The 20,538-nt window shown below is 51.3% G+C and overlaps 1 protein-coding gene across 1 annotated transcript in view; it reads right to left on the bottom strand.

Annotated features, from left to right (window-relative positions):
• The window catches only part of LOC136303413 (serine/threonine-protein kinase pim-1-like), a 76,459-nt gene extending 71,596 nt beyond the window's left edge, over positions 1-4,863 (bottom strand). The window contains exons 1-2 of the mRNA XM_066207087.1: positions 4,798-4,863; positions 4,612-4,719 (exon numbers count right to left, since the gene is read on the bottom strand). Of these exons, the coding sequence (XP_066063184.1) occupies positions 4,612-4,719; positions 4,798-4,863 (174 nt within the window). The remainder of the gene's footprint in view (positions 1-4,611; positions 4,720-4,797) is intronic.
• Between the last annotated feature and the right edge of the window lie 15,675 nt (positions 4,864-20,538).

Below are 20,538 nucleotides of genomic sequence, written 5' to 3'. Positions count from 1 at the left end.
TGTCATTGTATCGATTGAGATCTTTGTAGACGACTGTTTAGATAGAAATACTGATATTTTTGTATTCCTAGATGGGCTTTAGGCTTGCAGTAATATGTAATAAATTAAGTTGCTAAACACCTAATTGATCTGTGTGTCTAGTGAGTTGTTGTAGATGTTGGCAATAAATTAAGGTTTTCTTAACTGAAGTAGATATTTGTATATTTTTACATAGCATTGTTGTAAAAATTTAAAAAATCCCTTTTTTAATTTAAATTGAGATATATAGTTAAATTAAATACATAGTTGTATAGTGTCAGCGCCGGTGAAGCAATTTGTAATAAATGACATTTTTCATGTGAAATCAGTTCTGGTGTATTTGTCGATCAGCAGTGCAGCTGTAGGAATCTGCAAGAAAATACAATTGTCAACTGCAATGGGTGTTTTGTGATTTGTGCTGTCCAGAGCAATGAGCAGTTGTAAATACTGGAGGATTTTGGCCATGGAAATCTCCATCCATGCCCAGCACATGCCCCACTTGCACTCAGGCTGCGCAAGGAAAGCACAGATTTGGGATGGCAGCAGAGCCACACCTTGGCTGAGAACTCACTGCAAGGGCGGCTGAGAAAACTCCGGGACTCCACGGAGCCTTCAAGTCCAACCAGAGCCACCCAGGGAGGACAAATCCACCCACCATGCCATGGGCAGCTCTTCAGGAAGCGCTCCAAGTGTCCCTCTGAAGGTCATCCTGGAGCCCAGGAGCAGAAGAAAAATGGGTCACAACCTTGCCTTGTTTTCATAGCCTGCATCTTCTGCAGAGGAGACAATGGGATGGACAGGAGGAAGGGGAGGGGAGGAATAATTGTGTTAACCCAGTCTGCCTTGCTGTGTAGTACTATACTTTGCAGCAGTGAACATTAGAGGTAATGCCAAATTCCTATTTAGCACCATGACACGCTGCTGCTTCATTGCAAAACTGCCTCAGCATTGTTATAAATACATATTAAGTGTTTGTCTTTTTACAAATATGAAAATGAATCTTAGATGTGTTATGGTAGAAAGTTATGCTACAGTAATATACCCTCTTGTAGTAGTGGGATAAATACAGTTTTTAGGCTATAGCAGATGCTTTTTGTAACTAGTTAAAAAAATTACAAAAAAATTGGAGAAGCAATGAAGAAATTCCTCACATAATCTCATGTGGATAGACACAATAGCAAGGACACCGACGACTCCAATGGGAAGAATTTATTGCCTTCGTTATCAAGAGATTTACGACTTTGTGGAGGCATGAAAAATTTATGTGCAAGAAAGAATGGTGGGAGAGAAAAGTTGCAATTAAGCAGGAACACCTAAAGTCAAAAGGAATGTGTAAATCACATACGAAATTTATGAATACGCAATCACCTATGGTATTTAAAGGAAAGATCCTTTGTTAGCAAGCTGTGCTTTGGGTGGAAACACCAGGCACCCAGACGTCTGTAGTTTTGCTTTTCTTATGTCTCTTCTTATTGTTTATTATTAAACTTTTAAAATTTTAACAAAAACTGAACTGTGTTTTTCTCAGAGAAAATCAGCTGAATTTCTTGTCAGTTTAAGCAGATGTGGTGAGAAACAGTGACAGTGATTCAAACAGGTTTTCCAACCTTGTCATCCAGAGGGAATTTTGGCTTGCTTTTTCTTCACTGTATGCAAAACATTTTGGAGTTGTTCTGGATCCTTCGAGGAGGTATCCACAACCGACCAAAATAGAAAAGGGGGATTATGGCATTCATTCTCTTTTAACACCTATTTGTACTAAGCTCTAGCTTCAGCTTAGTAAGGAAAAGGAGAGATTTTTCTTTAGTCATGCAGTGCGGAATCATTGGTGTAGGAACAGCCACAATTCCGGGTGTAAGAACAGTGTGTTCTTGCTCTTAACAGGACATTGTGGACAAAAAAAAGCCCCCAAATCCTCACGATTCACCTCTTAGGTAAAACCAGAATGGTTCATGGTGTCAAACTAGCAGGTGATGGAAATAACAAATGTCCCTGGGCTGGGGCAGAAGTCTGGGAGTCAAAGGCTTGGGAAAAGAGAGCTGGCAAAGCCAGCCCAAGCTGCAGGCTGGCATTGGGCTCAAGGCAAGAAGGAGCTTGTGCTGCCAGCACGGGAAGGGACTCCAGGCACAGGAGCTGGCCGGTGGCAGGAGCAGCTGCTGCTGTCACCACCAGGGAAGGGCTGGCAGCGCGCAGGAGCAGCGGGCACATTGCTGGTGGGGACAGCTGGCAAGTTGGAGCGGGCCAAGCGAGGATCAAGAGAGGCTGCTGCTTGTTGTAGAAGTAGTTTTTGACATGGTTACACCAGTCTCACCAAGGTCAGAGCGTTACAGTCTGTGCCAGTCTGCAAAATGGCTTCTAGCACAGAGTCCCCATGTGCCAAGCAGAAGCGGCAGCAGCTGCACCCCCAATCCAATGCATTCTATTCCTAAATCATCCAATCTGCTACATACACGATGCTCTTCCTGTCTTTTTGCACCTGTCCTGGTCTAACACAGTTGTGGGACAATGGTGGTCGTTTCTTACACAAGGGCCTACGCCTACAGCCTTTCGATTCAGTCTAGCAATGTCAGCAATGCTCTGTTATGTTTATGATATGTCTAGGACTTAGTGAACTTTGCGCGAGGTAATGCTACTGAAGTTTAAACTGGACTTCAGGGCTTTTCGATCAACTAATACAGTGTCCGATGTGCTTAAGGCACTTAAGGCAGCTTTTTACTCACCTAAAACTAAAACTTCCATTCCCACTTCTTGCCCGTGTGACTTTATGGATCTCAGTTTTTCCGAGAGTTTCAAAGCAAGCCCTGCATTCTTTTCTGCCTCTTAGCCTGTGTGCACGGGGTCCTGGGAGATTTCTATCTGGTTTCCAACAGGGCTGGGACACAGCTCCATGGGTCCCTTCTCTTCTTGTTCCCAGGTCTCCACACGGTGCAGGTGGTTTCCAGCTGTGACCTCCTTTCCAATGAAGAATCCATGGATCCCCCCAGTACAGCTGCAAGGGGTAGGATTTGATCTCCTTCCAGCTGGGATCCAGGAGCCTTGCAGTGTCCCATGGTTCCAACTGGATGACCCCAAGGTGCTGGGAATGCAAAGGGATGATGGTGGAGCAGATGAAGCATTAGTTGCAACACACATGTGTGGAAGAGCCCCTAAAAGGCATCAGATATGGTCAGGAAGCCGTGGAGCAGAGAGGTGGGTTTGGGAGAGGAAGGGCAATTCCTCTGGGAATGTGGGCTTGAGAAATGAGGCACTTGGGAATGGCGGAATTGCCGTGGAATTTCCATGGCTGTATCTCACTGTCATCTCTCCCGGCGCGGGGGATCAGGTGTAGCCAGGGTTGCGGCGGTCCGGTCCGGGGGCGGGACGAGGACGACTCGTGCAGGCGGGGTTTTGGGGCCGGGGCTGGCGCAAGGGAATGGGTCTTCCCGGGCTTCACCAACCAGGTCCGAAGACCGACCCGGGAGAGCAGGTGTACCCAGGATTCACCAGCCAAGTCCTGGGTCAGAACGGCAGCGGACAACAGGTCTACCCAGGCTCCTGGAGGTCCAGGGACGGGACGAGCGGTCTAGCCAGGATTTTGGAGCCAGGTTTGGCGGGCGGCGCGGGGGAACAGGTCTACCCCGGCATTCGGCAACCAGGGACCAAGTCCGGCGGCGGACAACAGGTCTACCCATGCATTCGCCGGCAAGGGACTGTCTGGCCGAAGAGAACAGGTCTACCCAGGCCTTGGGCAGCCAGTTAAAGAGTCTGGCGGCAGAAACAGGTCTACCCCGGCATTCACCAGCCAGGAACAAAGTCCGGCCGCGGACAACAGGTCTACCCAAGGGTTGGGCAGCCCGGCAGCAAGTCCTGCCGCAGGCAACAGGTCTAAGCAGGGGTTGTGCAGCAAGGGACTAAGTCCGGCGGCGGATACCAGGTCTACCTAGGGGTTGGAGAGCCATGGACCAAGTCCTGCCGCGGAAAACAGGTCTACCCCGGGGCATTCGACAGCCAGGGACCAAGTCCTACCGCAGACAGCAGGTCTCCCCAGGGACTGTCTGGCGGCGGATAAAAAGTCTACCCAGGGACAAAGGCCTGCCGTGGACAGGAGGTCTACCCCAAGAAACGAGCCCTGCCGCGGACAACAGGTCTACCCAGGAAACAAGTCCGGCGGCGGAAAGCAGGTCTACCCAGGAAACGAGTCCTGCTGCGGACAGCAGGTCTACCCCGGGGCATTCGGCAGCCAGGGACCAAGTCCGACCGCAGACAGCAGGTCTCCCCAGGGACAAAGTCCTGCCGCGGACAACAGGACAGCTGCCAGTCCCTGTGCAGCAGAAGGAAGCCGCAGGGCGGGCGCCCGGGCGGCAGCGACAGCCGCTCCCTGGGCAGCGACTTGAAGCCAGCGCGCCCGTCCCGCCTGTCCGGCAGCAGCCGCGCCCTGGGGAGCTGCTGGGAGTCGCAGGGCGGGCGCCTGCGCCCCTCCCGCCCCGCCGCCGGCCGCTGCCTGTTGGCCGTGCTCCGGCGCCTGATGCGGAGCAGGAGGTCGGGGCGGTCGCGGCGAAACCAGGGGTTCCTGTAGTGGAGCCAGGCGCCGGCATCGCCAAGCCAGCCCGGCACCTTGCGGAAGCCGTAGCAGTTGAGCTGGTGCAGGAAGTTGCATAACTGCGTGGCCCGGAAGGTGTGCGGGGCCGGCCCCTGGGAGCCGCCCGGGCTGAGCAGCTCCCGCTCCAAGAGGGAGCGGTCGATGAGCAGCCCCCGGGCCTGGCTGTCCCAGCGCACGGAGCGGACGCAGGGGCTGTTTGCCAGGCACCACAGCTTGGCGGGGAAGGTGCCGGCACTGAGCCCGGCGGGCAGCGGCAGCTCCGCCATGGCGTCGATCGCCAACAGTGGCCACAACGGCCGGAGGGCAACGGCCACAGCACAGCACGGCTCGGCACTTTGCGGTTCGGCTCGGCTCGGCACGGCACGGCCAAGCACAGCACGGCTCGGCACAGATCAGCACAACTCGGCTTGGCACGGTAGGGCACGGGAAGCCCGTGGCCAGGGTGGGCTCTGGGAGCAGTGGTGGACTCTGTCCCCACGCTGCATCCTGTGCCTGGGTCACCGTCGGTGACGGGGGAAAAGGACATTGCTTTGTCTTGGCTGGGGAAGGGATGAAAAGGGGACATGAGAAAGCATCATTTTGGTCACCTTTTCAGCAGACTAACTGTTTTTTTCTCGCCATCTCTGCCTGTTTTTTGCAGAGTTGGAACATCTTTCATGATTTGGAGTCAGCAGCAGAAGCAGGAAGGGGCAGTGGTTTTGTCAGCATTGTCATCAAAACGCTAGTGCTGCCCCATGGATGGATGTTGCTTGATGCAAGGGATGAAAGGCCTTCACTTGTAGGGCGCTCACGCCGGTGTCTTCCCAAAGGACGTTGCCATTTTCTTTCCTCAGGAATCGCTTCTTCTGTTTTTCCCCCCATCTGGGGAGATTTCCAATGCAAATGCCTCCTGCAGCCAGCTCTTGCCAATGCAGACTGACAAAGGAGATCTTGCAATGGACAGAGACTCCCTAGAGCTGGTGTGGAGAGGTGAGGGGGCAAGGTTTGTCCTTTAGTCTTGAAATCTTGTTGGGGAGCTGATTGTGCTTTGGGGGACTGACAAAAATATTGTGTCCTGAAAGACCACAGAGACTTTGGGGTTGTCATGTTGGGGCAGAAATTTATGTCTGAGAACTTTTTGAAATGCCTTTTTTTTTTTTTTCCCCCTCCCCTGCAGAGAACCTTTTCCTACCTTTTGGGGAACTTCCGTCTGCTGGTCTCCCAGATCCAGCCGTTTCCCAGGGTTCCTTCCCAAACTGAGGAGTAGCCCATGGCCTCCACTCTCCAGCTGGAACAGAAAGAAGCACAGAGCTTGCTGTTGCGGGAGAAGAGGTTCTCTTTCCTGCCGGCTTTCCCTTTGGGGCAGGTTGGTATGTGCTCATTTAATAAAGAGAGGTTTAAACTCTGGAGGTGTTGCATTTCAAACTGCTCCAGCCTCGAGCTCTTGTGTGGGTATCCTTGGACAAAAGGCCTCCCTGTGTGAGCTCCCAGTGGGCTGATTCAGTAAGGAAGTTGATATTTCAGGCTTGTGACTGCTGAAAGCAGTTGGTTTCTGGAGGTGTCCGGAGCTGGGAGCAACTATTTTTCTCGCCTGCCTGCAGAAAAGGTAGTGGGAAAGTGGGGATTGCACTTGCAGAGATGGCAATCAGGGGTGTTTTCTGAGAAATGGGCTGGCAGAGAGGCAGGTCTTGTGCTCAACTGGCTGTGTGTTTGTTTTGGTGGTGGGGAGATGTTGTAATGAATCAGCCGAGACTCCATATCCTTCATGCAGATAAAGCCAATTCTTTATTCACATCACTTATTTTATCCAGTTTTCAGGGACCTCATGCACCACACCCATTGGCTGGTAGTTTTCTTACTGCCTCATTTATTGGTCAGAAGGTCATTTGTGTGGATGTGCTAAGTTTCAGGTTGTTTACATTTTTCCTTGGTGGGTTCTGATGGAACAGAGCTAATATTTATGCAGATGCACTTGTTTTTCTCCCTAGGAACGAGCTGTTTTGTGAACAAACTTCACCTTCTCTAAACAGTTTTCAACTGGGAACTTGCAAGCTATTGCTAGCTGCTTAGCTAAAGTAGCATGGCCTCATCCATATTCCATAAGACCTTTCTTTAATAACATTTTTTACCTGTCTGCAGCAGGGAGAGTCACAGACACAGACACCAGCTGAAGGAACAGTGTAATTTACTATCATGCAGAAGTGCAAAGACAAATCAGAAAAGAAGAAGGTAAGCAATGCACCTCATCACTGGTACTAAAGGTTGCCTCTAGTGATTAAGAAAGATACATCAGCAGACACCCTTCTGCTTTATCCTTCATCCAGATCCACTCATCAGGTGGGGAAAGCTGTCCCAGCAAAGCTCTGGAAAGTCCCTGCCAGGAACCAGGAAATCCTACACTGCCTCCCCCTTTCTTGGCCACCAGGCTTCTGCCTGCACTGTGAGTGTAGCCCAGCTTTGACAGTGGTGAACGAGCAATCTGACAGACCTTCTGGGGCAGCAGATCTGATTTCATCTTCCTCTTGGTTTTCTCCCTGAGCCTGTCCAGGGCTCAAAGAGGAACCAAGGCCAGATGTGGCCTTGTCTGGTTTCTTCATGCTGAAAGGTAAAGATGTGTTTCACCAAGTAGTGAATGCATAGATCCTATTGATAGTAATACTTGGTTAAGGAGCAGATCCATCGAACGTTTGGTTGGAAGGGTCATCCAGAGGGCAGATTTAGCTCAGGACCTGTTGTTCAGGCCTTAGTCCTTCAGTATTTTGTGGTGCAAATCAATGCCCTGGAAAGCTGGAAACAAACAAATCCCGCTTGAGCACGTTTCAGAGCGGGAGCAGGATTAGCCCTGCAAGGCCGGGCTAGGGCCAAGAGCAGAGGGCCAGCAGGCTGCATTTGCCCAGAGGCAGCCGTCCAGACCAAGAAGGCCACTGGTGCCCAGGGCCTGAGGTGCCCGAGGCTGCCTCCCCGCTGTGCAGCTCTGCAGAGCCCGTGGAGTGCAGGGTCCCGGGCAGCCAGGGCGGCCTGGCTGCCTTGGAGCACGAGGGGTGTCCCAGAATGCTGCGGCCCTTGGCTTTTTAACTGTTGCTCAGAGTCTTGTCATTAGTCCACACTGTCTGACATGTTTTCCTTTCCTCTGGCATATTGAAGAGAGCTTTTGGAGAAAAGTGGCTGATGTAGTTTCTGCTGGTGCTGGTGCTTTAGTCTGCAGGTCAGGGCAGGTGGTTTGAACCAAGGACGGAGTCCGCAGTTAACACTGCAGTTTTGCCAAGCCAAGAAAACCATTCACAACTGGGTGACCGATGCTGAGCAGCTTTGCTAGGTTTTGGAAAGTTATCACCTTAAAAACCCAACAAATGTTCCTACATGAGGGTACCAGCAGTGTCCCAAAGATCCCAACTTTTTCCACCTCTTTTCTGTGTCTTTGGTGTTTCTAAGTTCCCCATTCCCCAGCAGGAATGAAAGCATGTATGATAATGTGAGTGATTTGAGAGCTGTGTGTTGTGCCCTGCCACATCAGCGTTGATGACAGGCTGGACATGGACAGGTGTGTTGAGTTCAATTCATCCCAGTTCTGTGCCAACAGCAGCCCCAAGATGCCGAGAAGAACAAGGACGGTGGGTGGGTGTGCACGCACAGCCCTGTGGCCTGACTGCTGTGTGGGCAGAAGGTTCTCAACAGCAGTACATCTTCACTCCCCCAAGTGGGAAGAATCTATCAAATCTATATGAAATGAAAATATTTATGAAAATGCACTCAATGGTACATATTTATATGTATCATATATGCAACTGATCAAATAGAATGCTGCATATTCTATATTTTGATATGCCATAATCAATAGAATATATCAAATATAGAGTTGATCTTTTCCTAAGCTATTGCCTGTGGGTCCTAGAGGCCATCTCCTAGTGTTACTACATTTGTGCCTTCTGGTACTAGTTCTTATAGCAGCAACTCCCCTGGGAGTTCCTCCAGGGAACTTCACACCAAGGGCTTCCATCACTGTCGTGGCTGTGGGAACTTGTTGCTTGCCAGTTCTCCCCCAGAATCCTTGTGGATTCTGGAGCATGTCAGCACAGGTGTCCATGGCCCTTCCTTCATCCCCAGCCTGCAGCACTCACAGCCCTGCGGCCTCCCCCTTGCTGCAGCTCGTTTGCAAAGTGCTGCCAAAGGCAGCGGAGCTGGCTCAGGATCCCTGTTGGCTCCTGGGCTCCAGGATGACCTTCAGAGGGACACTTGAAGCGCTTCCTGAAGAGCTGCCCGTGGCATGGCGGGTGGATTTGTCCTCCCTGGGTGCCTCTGGTTGGAGTTGGAGGCTCCGTGGAGTCCCGGAGTTTTCTCGGCGGCCTTTGTAGCGAGTTCTCAGCCAAGGTGTGGCTCTGCTTCCATCCCAAATCTGCACCTGCCTTGGCCAGCCTGAGTGCAAGTGGGGCATGTGCTGGGCACGGATGGAGATTTCCATGGCCAAAATCCTCCAGTATTTACAACTGCTCATTGCTCTGGACTGCACAAATCACAGAACACCCATCGCAGTTGACAATTGTAATTTCTCGCAGATTCCTACAGCTGCACTGCTGATCGACAAATACACCAGAATTGATTTCACATGAAAAATGTCATTTATTACAAATTGCTTCACCGGCGCTGACACTATACAACTATGTATTTAATTTAACTATATATCTCAATTTAAGGTAAAAAAGGGATTTTTTAAATTTTTACAACAATGCTATGTAAAAATATACAATATGCATAAACAGAAATACCTACACAACTGTATTCATAGGAAATAGAATTAAAACACACATAGAACAGCATACTTATATATACATATACTTACATCCATATATACATATGTTATTACAAAGATGTATGCATATATACAGACACATATATAGGTAGCATACATTTATAAATATACCAAGATACATACAGAAATATGCCTATACAATAAGCAACCCGCATATGTAAATATCCATGAAGTTATTCCTCTCTATGCTACAGTCCATATATCTTTAAACAGAAATCTAAGCAGAGGGATTCCCGCCGCCCCATCTTCAAAGCCTTTCACTCTGTTCTTGCTTCCTCCCCTGCAGAGCAGCACCCCTGGACAAGGACAGCAGATGGCACATGTGCGAAAGCAAAGGGAACACTGAGTAAGAATCCAGATGTTTCCCTTGGCAGCACCTGCCCTTCAGTCAGGGAAGGGAAAATCTCAGCGCTTCCCCAGGAGGGTGAGAAAGAAAAAATTTGGCCAAAGCCCACGGCCAAAGCCCAGGCCACCCTCACCCCCAGCTGCCTCACCGGCCCTGCGGCCTCAGCCGGGCTCGGGGCTGGCAGCAGCAGCTCCCTGGTCCCTGCTGGAGCTGGTGGCCTTCAGCTTCTCCCTGCTGCCTCCTGTCACTCTCTGCCTGTCCTCAAGGTCTGCAGGGCAGCCGTGGCAAAAGTGGAGCCTCTGGAATTGGTTCCAAGGCCTGGCAGAGCTGCAGGCCCGGTGCCCTCTGTGCTCCCTGCTGGCCCCCTCCATCCCCTCAGCCCCACCATCCCCTCGGCAAACCCCCGGCCCCCTTTGGTTTCTTCAGCCCCTGCCAGTCCTCTCACCCCACTCAATCCCTTCTGACCCATCCCGGCCCCTTAGACCCCCCTCAGCCTGCGCCCCTTCCCTGTCACCTCAGTGCCACCATGGCCCTCCGCTCCCCCACAGCCCTCAGTCCCCCAGCAGCTCAAGGTCACCGTCCCTGCAGCGTCAGCGCCTCCTCGGCCCCCTCAGCCCCCTGTGTCTCCCCGTCCTTCAGCAGCTCCTCAGGGGACAGTGCCTGGGGCCACCGGCAGCTCCCAGCGCTCCAGGGACAGCCGGGGCTGGAACTGCTGCTCCGCCCGGCCCGGCCGCCAGCTCAGACCCAGCACAGCAACAGGGGACACAGGGGGCACAGGGGGAGAAACAAGAGCTGAAACAGGCAGCTGAGGGGGGGAAAAGGTGAAAATGCAGCCTAGACCAACACAAATATCACTCTATCCGTCTCTATCGATTCACAGACCATCACGGGGCTTTGCTTTGTGATGTCAGGGCACGGTTGCCACGTGGTCATGGTGACATCGCAAGGTTGCCTTGGTGCCCGGAAGGCCTCAGGGGTGTCAGAGCAGCTCTTGGCCTTGCTCGGTGCAGGAACTTGGTCCTGTGCTTGAGGCTTTTGTCAGGGGGCAGCTGCTGACTGACAGGAGACTTCTTTTAGCTAGCGTTAGAGCGCAGTCTGCAAACTTGCACAGCAGTTGCCACAATGATTGGGCAACTCGCCGCTGCAGTTTTCACTGTTTATGGAGTTACTTATTCCTGCTATTTCCTGACTCACCTGGCAGGTAAGTAGAGGTTTTCCCTGGGTGTCACCTAACCTGGTTTTTGTGTCTTCCTGCTCTTTCTTAGTGACTGAGTTGATTTGGAAACAGAAAGGCCATTGGGATGCCGCTTGGGTAAAGCTCCTGTCAACACGTTCAGCTCAAAAGGGGGTGTCTGTAGCCACGGCCGTGCGGGCAGCATTTGCAAGGGAGCCTGCAGGGGTTGTGTTCCCTCCGTCCGAGAGTCTGTGGCAGCAGAGTTTGCCAATTCCTCCATTGCTGGGTCAAGCAGGACAACTTTGAAAATGTAGACTGGGAGGCCTTCTTGGAAGGTCTTCTGAAAATGCTCTGGTTGTCTCCAGTTTTCTCAAAGCATCTGCTTCATTTTCCCTTGCCCACTGCAGGTCACCTGAGCCGGGTATTCAGAGGTGCTGATCCCGAGGTGAGTAAGGAAAGAACATTTGATGTTCCTGGTGTTTAAGAATTGTGCAGCAAGCTGTGAGCTTGGCCTGTGGCAGTAGAGTGTAGAGGGCCAGCTGAGTAGGCTGCAAGAAAATCCCTTTCCATGTCTGCTGCAGCAAGAGCAAAGGCATCACTGCCTATTTCCTAATTTTCCATTCCAGAGCTTTAAAAGAACTAAAAGATCAGTTTTGCAGAGAGAATGTGCTTCCTGATAGTAGTCAGGGGGGAATATCTAATTTGGAGCAGTGTCCAGTTGAATCAGCCCATTAGAATTTAGTCTGAGGGACTTAGAATCCCCTTGCTCTCCAAGTTGATGATTTGTGCTTAGTAGAGCTGGTTCTAGAGCTGAAGAGAAAGAAGGTTCTAAATGATAGGTCATGGCCTGTGTCTCACGCTCCTGTCTGTCCACAGATCCCAGAACCAAGAGCAGACTCTCCTCTGGCTTCCTCTGCTCCTGGACAAGAAGCTAACGCGGAGCCAAATGACCACAAGGCTCCAGCTGTGGTCACACCACAGCCGGAACTTTCCCAGCCAGTAAGTGCCACTTCTGGAGGGTGCTGTCTTTAGTGCGAGGCAGAGCTGCAAGTTTCTGAGCAGCCAGCTCTTGCTGTTGGTGGCTGAGGATGCTGAGTGCTGCAGTCCTGCCAGACCTAGCCATTCCCCTCAGCCAGTGACAGCTGGAAAATGGGCTTTGAGCTGCCGTGTTTAGGCCCCAGCTTGCTGGGATTCTGATAGGGGCCAGCCTGGAGCAGGAAGGTTCCCTGTCTGCAGAGGAGGGAGCATGTCAAAGGCACTGTGCTCAGCCTTGGTGGATACGTAGGGGACGCTGTGGTCTGGGGACACCTGTCCCTCTCCACAGACGTGCCAAGTACCCACAGGCACCAAAAGTCTTGATCTGAGAACACAAGCTCTTTGGGGTGGTTCGTGCCCATGAGCTTCTTGGCTGTGCTTACCCGGGAGCATTTCAGAGACACACTGGGGACGTGGAGTTGCTGTTTGAAGACAGGGATCTTGGTGCCTTTGTTGCCAGGTTGTTCTTTTGCCTCTTCAGGCAGAGCAGTCAGTAGCAGAGCTGACAGGCACTCGGAGTCCACCCGTCTTTTGGCTTTTAATAAGCTGCTAAGAGATGATGTGTTGTCCGTGAATCTTTGGAGGGCATCTCTTCTCTTGTGTGGCAAAAGACACGTTCCCTGTCAGCTTCCAAAGAGGCTGTTGGAGCTTCAGCCCCAGATGGAGGCTGATTGTACTGCTAGTGTCACAGTGGGACAGAGTGAAGGGCAGGGAGAGGGGAATTCAATGGAGCTCTTGGGACTGAGGAGGCCAGGAGTCCCCCAGGCACTGAAAGCACAGAGCCTTGTCATCTGCAGAGATCAGCACTGGGACAGGAGGGTTACAATGGAAGCAGAGGTGGGCAGGGAAGCAGAAAGAAGTGGCTGAATGAATATGATTTGTACGCTGAAAAAGGAAAAAGCTGAGCCTGATGGCATCTCCCAGTCACTTGCTCTGCATTTGTTTGTACAGAACGTGGAGGCAGAGGCACAAGCAGAGCCGCCCAAACCTCCGAGTGACACCATGGCAGCAAGGAGGAAGAGCAGGGAAGACATCAGAAGAACTGAGGATCAATGGAAACTCCATCAGGAGAGGGGCAATCAACAAAACCATGTAAGCGGAGGAGTAGTAGCCACTCCCCTGATGGAAGGTTCTGTCTCTTGTTCTTTACGGAACTTTGGAGACAAGTTGGAGGCAGAGCTGCAGAAAACTCGGGCTAGGATCAAGGCATGGGAGAAGAGGCTGGAGGAAGAAATGGAGATTCTAGCAGAAGACCGAGCAAAAATTGGTCTCCTCCTTGAGAAGCAAGAGGCTCTACAGAAACAAGTGAGTGAATGAGCAATAGCCACTGCAGTCACCAACCTGGTGCTTTCTGCCCTTCTTGCCTTTCCCCTGCAGAGCAGCAGGGGGGTGGGGTGATGCCTCTGAGTGCCATCCTGCTCCAGTGTGTGCCACAGGCACTCTGAAGGACACTCCCTGCTCTGCTGAATCTCAGCTGCTGCCCTGCACAGTGGCACTAGTGCTTTGGCCTTTTGGCCAGCAGTCATCTGAATGCATTCCTGCTGGCCTCTTCCTGCTCTCCTTGTTTCTTGAGGTGTTCTTGCAGGGGAACACGGTGACCCAGATGGATCTGGAAAGAAGCTGTCTGTATCCCTTGTGAATCTGGTCCTCTCCCTTTCCTCAGAGTCGATGACTCTTGGCTGACAGGGACAAGCTGGACTCTCTGACTGCTTTGTTCTCTTTGACTGTAGGTGGAAGTGTTGACATCTCGCCTGGCAGCCTGCAAAGATTTCCATCAAGTGACTGGCAGCAAGGAGCCCCAAGATTCCTGTGAGGCACAGAAACTGTCCCAAGCAGCAGCGCTGCCGGTTGGGCATGTTCAGAAGATGCCGGAGGAAAAGAGGACTCCATGGGAGAAGGTAGAACATTTGAACAAAGAGCTGCAAGTGTGTCTGCAGCCCTTGGAAGGGGAAAAGCGTCCTTGGGAGAAAGCGGAATGGTCATTTTGGCAGTCACCCTTCAGAAAATCCATGCAAATGCATTTTGGAGAAAATGGACAATGAATCTGGCCTTGCACTCCAGTCAAACCAGCCTTTGGCTTTGAGCCATCCAGTTTGAGGAGTGGACATCAGAACAAACCCATGGCAGAGCCCTGCATGTGGCTGACAGCATCTTGCTAAGGGCTTGCACTTGAAATGGGATCTGGGGCTAATCTCTGCCAGCCACTTTTCTTTCTGACACCAACTCCTTTGTTGTCTCAGATCTCCACAGGCTCTTCTGTTGAACCTGCAGCAGCAGCAGTGTTACCTGAAGGCACTAGTGCTGGCCAAGTTGTGCAGTGGAAGCCGGGCAGTTCGTTCATCTCCAGCACTGACAGGGCTTCTGCTCAGCAACAGGAGATGGAGGATGATGAGGATGAGTCCCTGGAGCTCCTGAGTATGTCTTGTGTCTTTCTTCTCTGAGGGACAGTGTATTGTGTGCACGTGCCAGCACAGCTGGACCCAATGATCCTCCTCACTTTGGTGTCCCAGGAGCATTTAGGGCTCCCCACAGGAGAGGCTGTGCTCCAAGGCAGCAAGAGAGTGCTCTGGGTGTTCCCGCTGCCTCTGAGGGCAGCTTGGACGTGCCTGGGGTTTGCCTGAGCTTCCCCAGCTGCTAAAGGCAGAAGCAGGGGTTGTCCTTGCATCAGCAGAAGGCTGTGAGCTAGCAAATGATCTGGGCAAGTCCTGTGTGCTAGTGGCCAAACTGGATAGAATAGTCAGCTTCCTAAATTCTCCTTAGACTCCTGACTTCTCATCCGCCATCAGAGCAAAAAAAAACTTCACAGAAAGTGATTGGTTTTGGCATTTTGTCTTTTGGTTGTGGTTTTAGTTTGGGTTTTTTTCCGGATTTTTTTGGGTAGAGGTTTTTTCTCCATCTTGAAGGAGCTCTTCTGCCCCATGAGTCTCAGTGGCGTAATTTTGATGACTGTTCCTATTTACCACTACTACATCTGCAGGTTTTTTAATGAGAAGATTATATATTTGTCAGTGAGGACTCTTTGGAAAGAACATCAGGTGACAGCAGAAACAGAGAGCAAGAGCTGGTTTTTTTGTGCCCCCAATGAAAAAAACAGATCCTTTTATTACAATCTGTATTTAATATCCTAGTTTTGTTCCTAGAAAGATAAGTCCAAGAGACACAGGCCTGGGGCATGATCAGATAAAAGTGCACTGTAGGCATTTCTCAGGAGTGAGCCTCCAGCCCCTCTGCTGTATATTCCTCAGATCCATGGCACTTTTTCCTACCTGATTCCCAGTCATTCCCATGACTGTTAGAATGCTACCCACTGGCCCAAGCCCTGCTCAGATCAGTCTCTAGGAAAACAAATCAAGCCCTTTGTGATTCTACAGCACAAGTCATTGAAGCTGCTTCTTGCCCAGAGCAGCTGCCGGTCCTGTGCCCTCAGATAAGAGCTGGTGGGGCTGAGAGGAGAGCCCAGCTGACTCTCTGTCTCCCGTCACCTGTTGGCACAAAAGGGCACTGACGTGCACCTGGCTGTGTCTGCTCTCCAAGCCAATCCTGCCGTGTCCTCAGTGGGGGCAGCAGCTTGGAAGGGGCTGGGTGTGGCCGTGCCTTCTTGCCATTGCTTGTCAGTGCTGGTGCCTGGGCTTTGGCAGCTTTGTGGCGGTGGCTGCCCTGGCCCTGAGGGCTGGTGTGAGCGCCGAGGCTGGAGCCTTCCTTAGCTGGGAGAGTCCCGCTGCCGGCCGGCCGCTGCAGCGCGGAGCTGCCCCGAGGCAGCAGCCCCTGCTCTGGGCCGGCTCCTGCACGGCCTGGGCTGGGCTCACAGAGGGTCAGCATCTCCTCTGGGCAGCTGTCCGTGTCCCGCCGGCACCTGAGGAGCACTGCTGTCCCTGCTGCCCTTGCCCGCTGCGGGAAGGTGGGCACGTGTGCGGGGCTGAGAGGGCGAGTGCAATGGCAGGGACTGATCCCTGCTGTCAGGGGGAGGAGAAGCAGTGTGGTTCTTCACGTGGGCCACGGGCAAGGGCGTCTTCCAGCTCAGCCTGCTCCTCAAGGGTGACGGTCCTGCTGCTGAAGGCCCCTTGGGATTGGTTAGAGCATGAGCTGCTTGGGTTTACAAAGGGAAAGGCATTCTTTTGGTAAAGTGCTGCAAGGTGGGGAAGATGCCCTCCTCTCCTGGGAATGCATCTCCCTGTGCTTTGTTTGCTGTCAAGAGATCTCTACAAGGGACTGTAGAAAATCATTCTCTGTGCTGGCCTGCTTGTACTGCAGAGCTGCCGGTCTTGTTGCAATTCTTGCAGTTATTGTTGTTACCCAGCTGGCCACAAAGGACTCAGAAGGCCAGACTGTACAGCCCCAGCAGGGCTGCCTTTTGTATCTCCTGGATAGTGGGATCTCTGCTTTCAAGTGAACATCTTGCATTTTGTTTCCCTCAGGGCAAATGGCGAGCATGGAAAATCCCCGAAGGAAATACATTGAAGAGGAAATTGTTGGCAGAGGGTGAGTCCAACCACAGTTACTTGTACACAATCATGGGGCAACGATTTGCTGCTGGAATATCTGTCAAGGGTGAAGTCAGGCAAGCTGCAAACATATTCAGACACTGGGGTTAGTCTGCCCCATCTCTCAGTACCAGCCAGAATTTGGAAGTGTGGTCAGAAGGAATTGTCAAAGACACTTGGATTTCATTGCCAGAAACAGCAACCACCCCTTTTTGTAGCAGGCAGATAACTGTTTGAAGGAACATTTCTTCCCAAGAGTTTGCTGAAGGAAATAGTGTGATCAGGATAAAAACTGCCCAGTTTAGAAACTGAAATCCAAGACGAAAGAATCACCTGGCCTTTGGAGCTGAGGCACTAAAGCCCAGTGCTTCAGAAACAGGCCCAGTGCCCATGCACTGGAGAGGAAAATGCATCATCTGCCTTCTGGCAGAGCCCTCCTGCATGCTGCAGGTTGGAGGCATTTCCAGCAGACATCTCCTGTCTGGGCTGGCTTTCACTCCAAGGTCTAAATGGCTTCTCCTTTCTTTGCTGCTGTTTTGTTTCTAGGGCTTTTGGAGAGGTTTGCAGAGCGATCGACACTGCCACAGGAGGACAGGTAAATGTCAAGAGCCCCTGCAGATTCTGCTGCTCTCCAGGGCTTTCCTCTCTCGTGTCAGCTGTGGCTGCAGCTGTGGCTAGAGCTGTGCTGCAAAGGCACAAGAATCACAGACTGGTGCCAGCCTGCCAGCTGCATTTGGGACAGTCTTTGTCCTGCTCAGCTGCCAGAAGGAAGGCAAGGAGGGCAGCGGTTCCTTTCAGAGAAGGATGCTCTCCCTGGCTCTCAATTGCTCCAAAAAAGGGGCATCTCACTGCTCTCTGGGGCTACGGCTTCAGAGTCCTGAATTCTCATTTCTGGCTGCCAGCAAATTCATCAGAATGTTCCTGGCAGTTCCTTAGGCACCTGCAGTGCTGCAGTTGGGAACTGCATGTAGGGGAGAGATCTGCAAGGCGTCCCTAAAAGCCCCAAGCCCTGCCTAGGTCCTAAGATGTATCCACAGAGTACCAAGGCACACATTTCTTCCTCTGAAGTACGGACAGAGAAACAGAGTGTGTGCTCAGAGCTTTGGGGGCTGAGAGTTGAGATACCATTTTTAACAAGTGGACAAGGCAAATTGTGGTCAGTGGCCACGTGTCCTGGAACTGGCCCCCAAAGGAGCAGAGAAATGAGCTGTAGGAATGTCAGTTCCTAATTACTCCTTTGTCTAATCACAAGGCACTTTGGCAGAGCTCACCTGTGTCATTGCAAAATCACTCGCTCCACGTGTGTTGTGGTCTCATTCCACCAGCTTCTAAAGTTACTGATTTTCTGTGTCATTCTAGGTGGCCATCAAGAAAATCAATCTTCAAGGACTGAACAGGAATCAACAAGCGCTTAATGAAATCATGGTCATGAAGAAGAATAAGAGTCCCCACGTTGTGGAGTATTTAGACAGGTGAGTGGTCATGGTCTCTTCCCATGAAGGTTTGTTTCCATAGTAAAAGCATGCGAGGTTAAAACCCCACTTTGGACACTGGCAGAAAATAGAGCTGTTAATAATCAGTTAATTATTATTTCTCTACTCATCTCCAATGGATGGGAAGAGAGTGTATTTTGCCTGCATGTGTCTTCCCTGGCTTTCAAACACTGAGTTGGAACACTGGCCAAAAACCTGAATCAACCCTCCCATACTAAGTCAATACCTTGTAAGCTCACTGCCTCCATGTTGTCTCAGGATTGATTTTTTCAAGTTTCTTCAATGCTGATGAAGCATGCTAGAGAGGATTTCCCTTGGATTGTTGCCCCTCTTTTCCAGGGCTGGCCATGCCAGGAACACTAGGTGCTCCTTTCCAGAAATACCATGCGGGACAGGTTTTTCATCTTGGCTGATACTAAACTGTACTTTTGGCTTGCTGGCCATCTAAAATATCTCCTTTCTCACAGATGTGCTGTTCTCCTTGAGACTGCACAGACTGCAAACAATGCACAGCCTGGAGGGCATGTCTATTCCTTGAATTCTGTCCTTGTCACAAAGGGACCCGGAAACAAGAATCAAGCAAAGAAACCAATGTATGCATGTTCATCTGCATGGCCTTGTTCCCTTCTTTCAGCTACCTTGTGCTCAACGAACTCTGGCTGGTGATGGAGTACATGGATGGAGGCTCTCTGGATGATGTCATCGCTGAGGTTCGCATATGTGAACACCACGTGGCAACCATCAGTCGAGAGGTGAGGGATCCCATCTGTGCGTCCCAGGGCTTGGGCAGGATTGTCTGGGAAAGGGGCTCAGGACAGGAGCGATTCCGGGAGCCAGGCTTTGTTTCTGTGTGGCTGATATGCTCTGGGCAAGCAAGAGCATCTCAAGCGAACTGCCTGCCAGTGCCCCTGCACTCACTGGACTCTGTTCTTGTCCTCTTCTCTCCCGCTGTTGCATTCTCACTCTGGCTCTTGTATTTGCTCTTCTCCATCTTGCCTCTCTAAACTTTGGCCTGTCTGCACTGCATTCCTTGCCTGTAAAAGCAAAGGTGGGGGTGGCACTGTTTGAAAGGAGCAGCAAAGAAGAAAGACTCATTTCTCTGAGTCCTCAGCTGGAAAGGTTAGCAGTGCAGCCAGAGTGCTCTGTACTTCTGAGCACATCCACTGCAGCAGCAGTCATCCTGGCTGGTTTGCAGGGCAGAGTCTACACCAGCAGTTGCTGTTGCTCTTTGGCAAGCTGACATGCCTTTCTTTAGAAAGGTGCTGCCCTGCCTGTGTTGGAGCAGCGAGCTCTTGCCCTCAATGGCACTGTCTTCTGCCATTACTCCCCATTCCCCTGCAGAGGGAATCTTGGAGAGCTCTTTCCTTTCTTGTGTGATGAAATCACATCACTGATTTTTGCCCTCCTGTTTCTGGTTTCTCTCTCAGTGCCTGCAAGGACTGCATTTTCTCCATTCCAACCACGTGATACACCGAGATGTGAAGAGCCTCAACATCCTCCTCAAAACGGATGGCTCTGTCAAGCTGGGTCAGTATATTCTTGGGCAGGTGCAGCATTCCAGGGATATGTGGGCTGTGGGGCTGCTTTTGAGTGAGTGCCAGCCCCCCCAAAACGGTGCTGGTGGCAGTGCAGGGAGCCTGTTGTGAGCTGACCACGCAGTGGCAACGTGCACAGACCTATGGCAAGGATCGAGCCGTCCACAGTGGCATTGCTCTGTGTGTGTCCCTTCCAGAGGGAGGGGGCTACAAGTCTAAAGCTTCAGGGGAACAAAAGACACTGCTGGAGGCCGTGTAAAAAATGTGGGGATTTTTGAAGCAGCCAATGCCATATTTCCTTGGCTAAAGTCCTGAGGAAACAGAGCAGGGAGAGTTGTCCAGGAGATTCAGCAGCACATTCTCCAAATTCAACTGGGCAATTCTTTTCCTTGCTTTCCTAATTGCACAGGATTCAAATCAAAACCTTCTTTTGCTTTCTCCCCAGCTGATTTTGGCCTCTCTGCTCAACTCACCCCTGAGCAGAGTAGACGGAGCTCGGTGACCGGGACTGCTTGGTGGATGGCGCCTGAAATTGCAAAAGCTGAGTCCTATGGCCCCAAAGCAGACATATGGTCTTTTGGAATTGTGGGCATTGAAATGGTGGAAGGAGAACCTCCTTACGGGAATAAAGGTCCTCTCATGGTAAGGTGTAAATACTCTCTGATCCCGCTGTCTTTCTCCCCCATCCCAGGTTCCGTGTGCCATTGGACAAAATGCCATTGCCATCTGCTGGAACTACTTCCACCACGGTCCCTTTCTGAAAATGTCCCTGCAGCACATCAGCATCTGCTGGGGTTTTGGTTGCATCCGTGGGGGAACTCAAGCCTTAACCCAGGCAAACAATCTCCCTTCTCAGGCAACATTTGGCTTTGGCTTAGAAGTCGTTCCAGCTCTTTTGGCCGTGTAGATGGCCCTACTAACAGGAAACAAGCATCTTAGAGCTGCTGTTATCTTTCCTGAAATGAAGGAAAGAAACCCAAACCCAACCAAGTTTCTAAAACAGTGCTTTGGAGAGAAGTGTACCCCCATTCTTCTCACAGGGAAACTTGCCTTAACTGAGGGATTTCCTTTCTTTACTTTTAATTACCATT

This window comes from Chamaea fasciata, unplaced genomic scaffold, assembly GCF_029207755.1.
Source record: "Chamaea fasciata isolate MVZ Bird 193981 ecotype frontalis unplaced genomic scaffold, bChaFas1.0.hap1 SCAF_33, whole genome shotgun sequence".
In the NCBI taxonomy this organism is placed as follows: Eukaryota; Metazoa; Chordata; class Aves; order Passeriformes; family Sylviidae; genus Chamaea; species Chamaea fasciata.
Note: the sequence above shows the minus strand (reverse complement) of the source record. Positions and strands in the feature narration are given on the sequence as shown.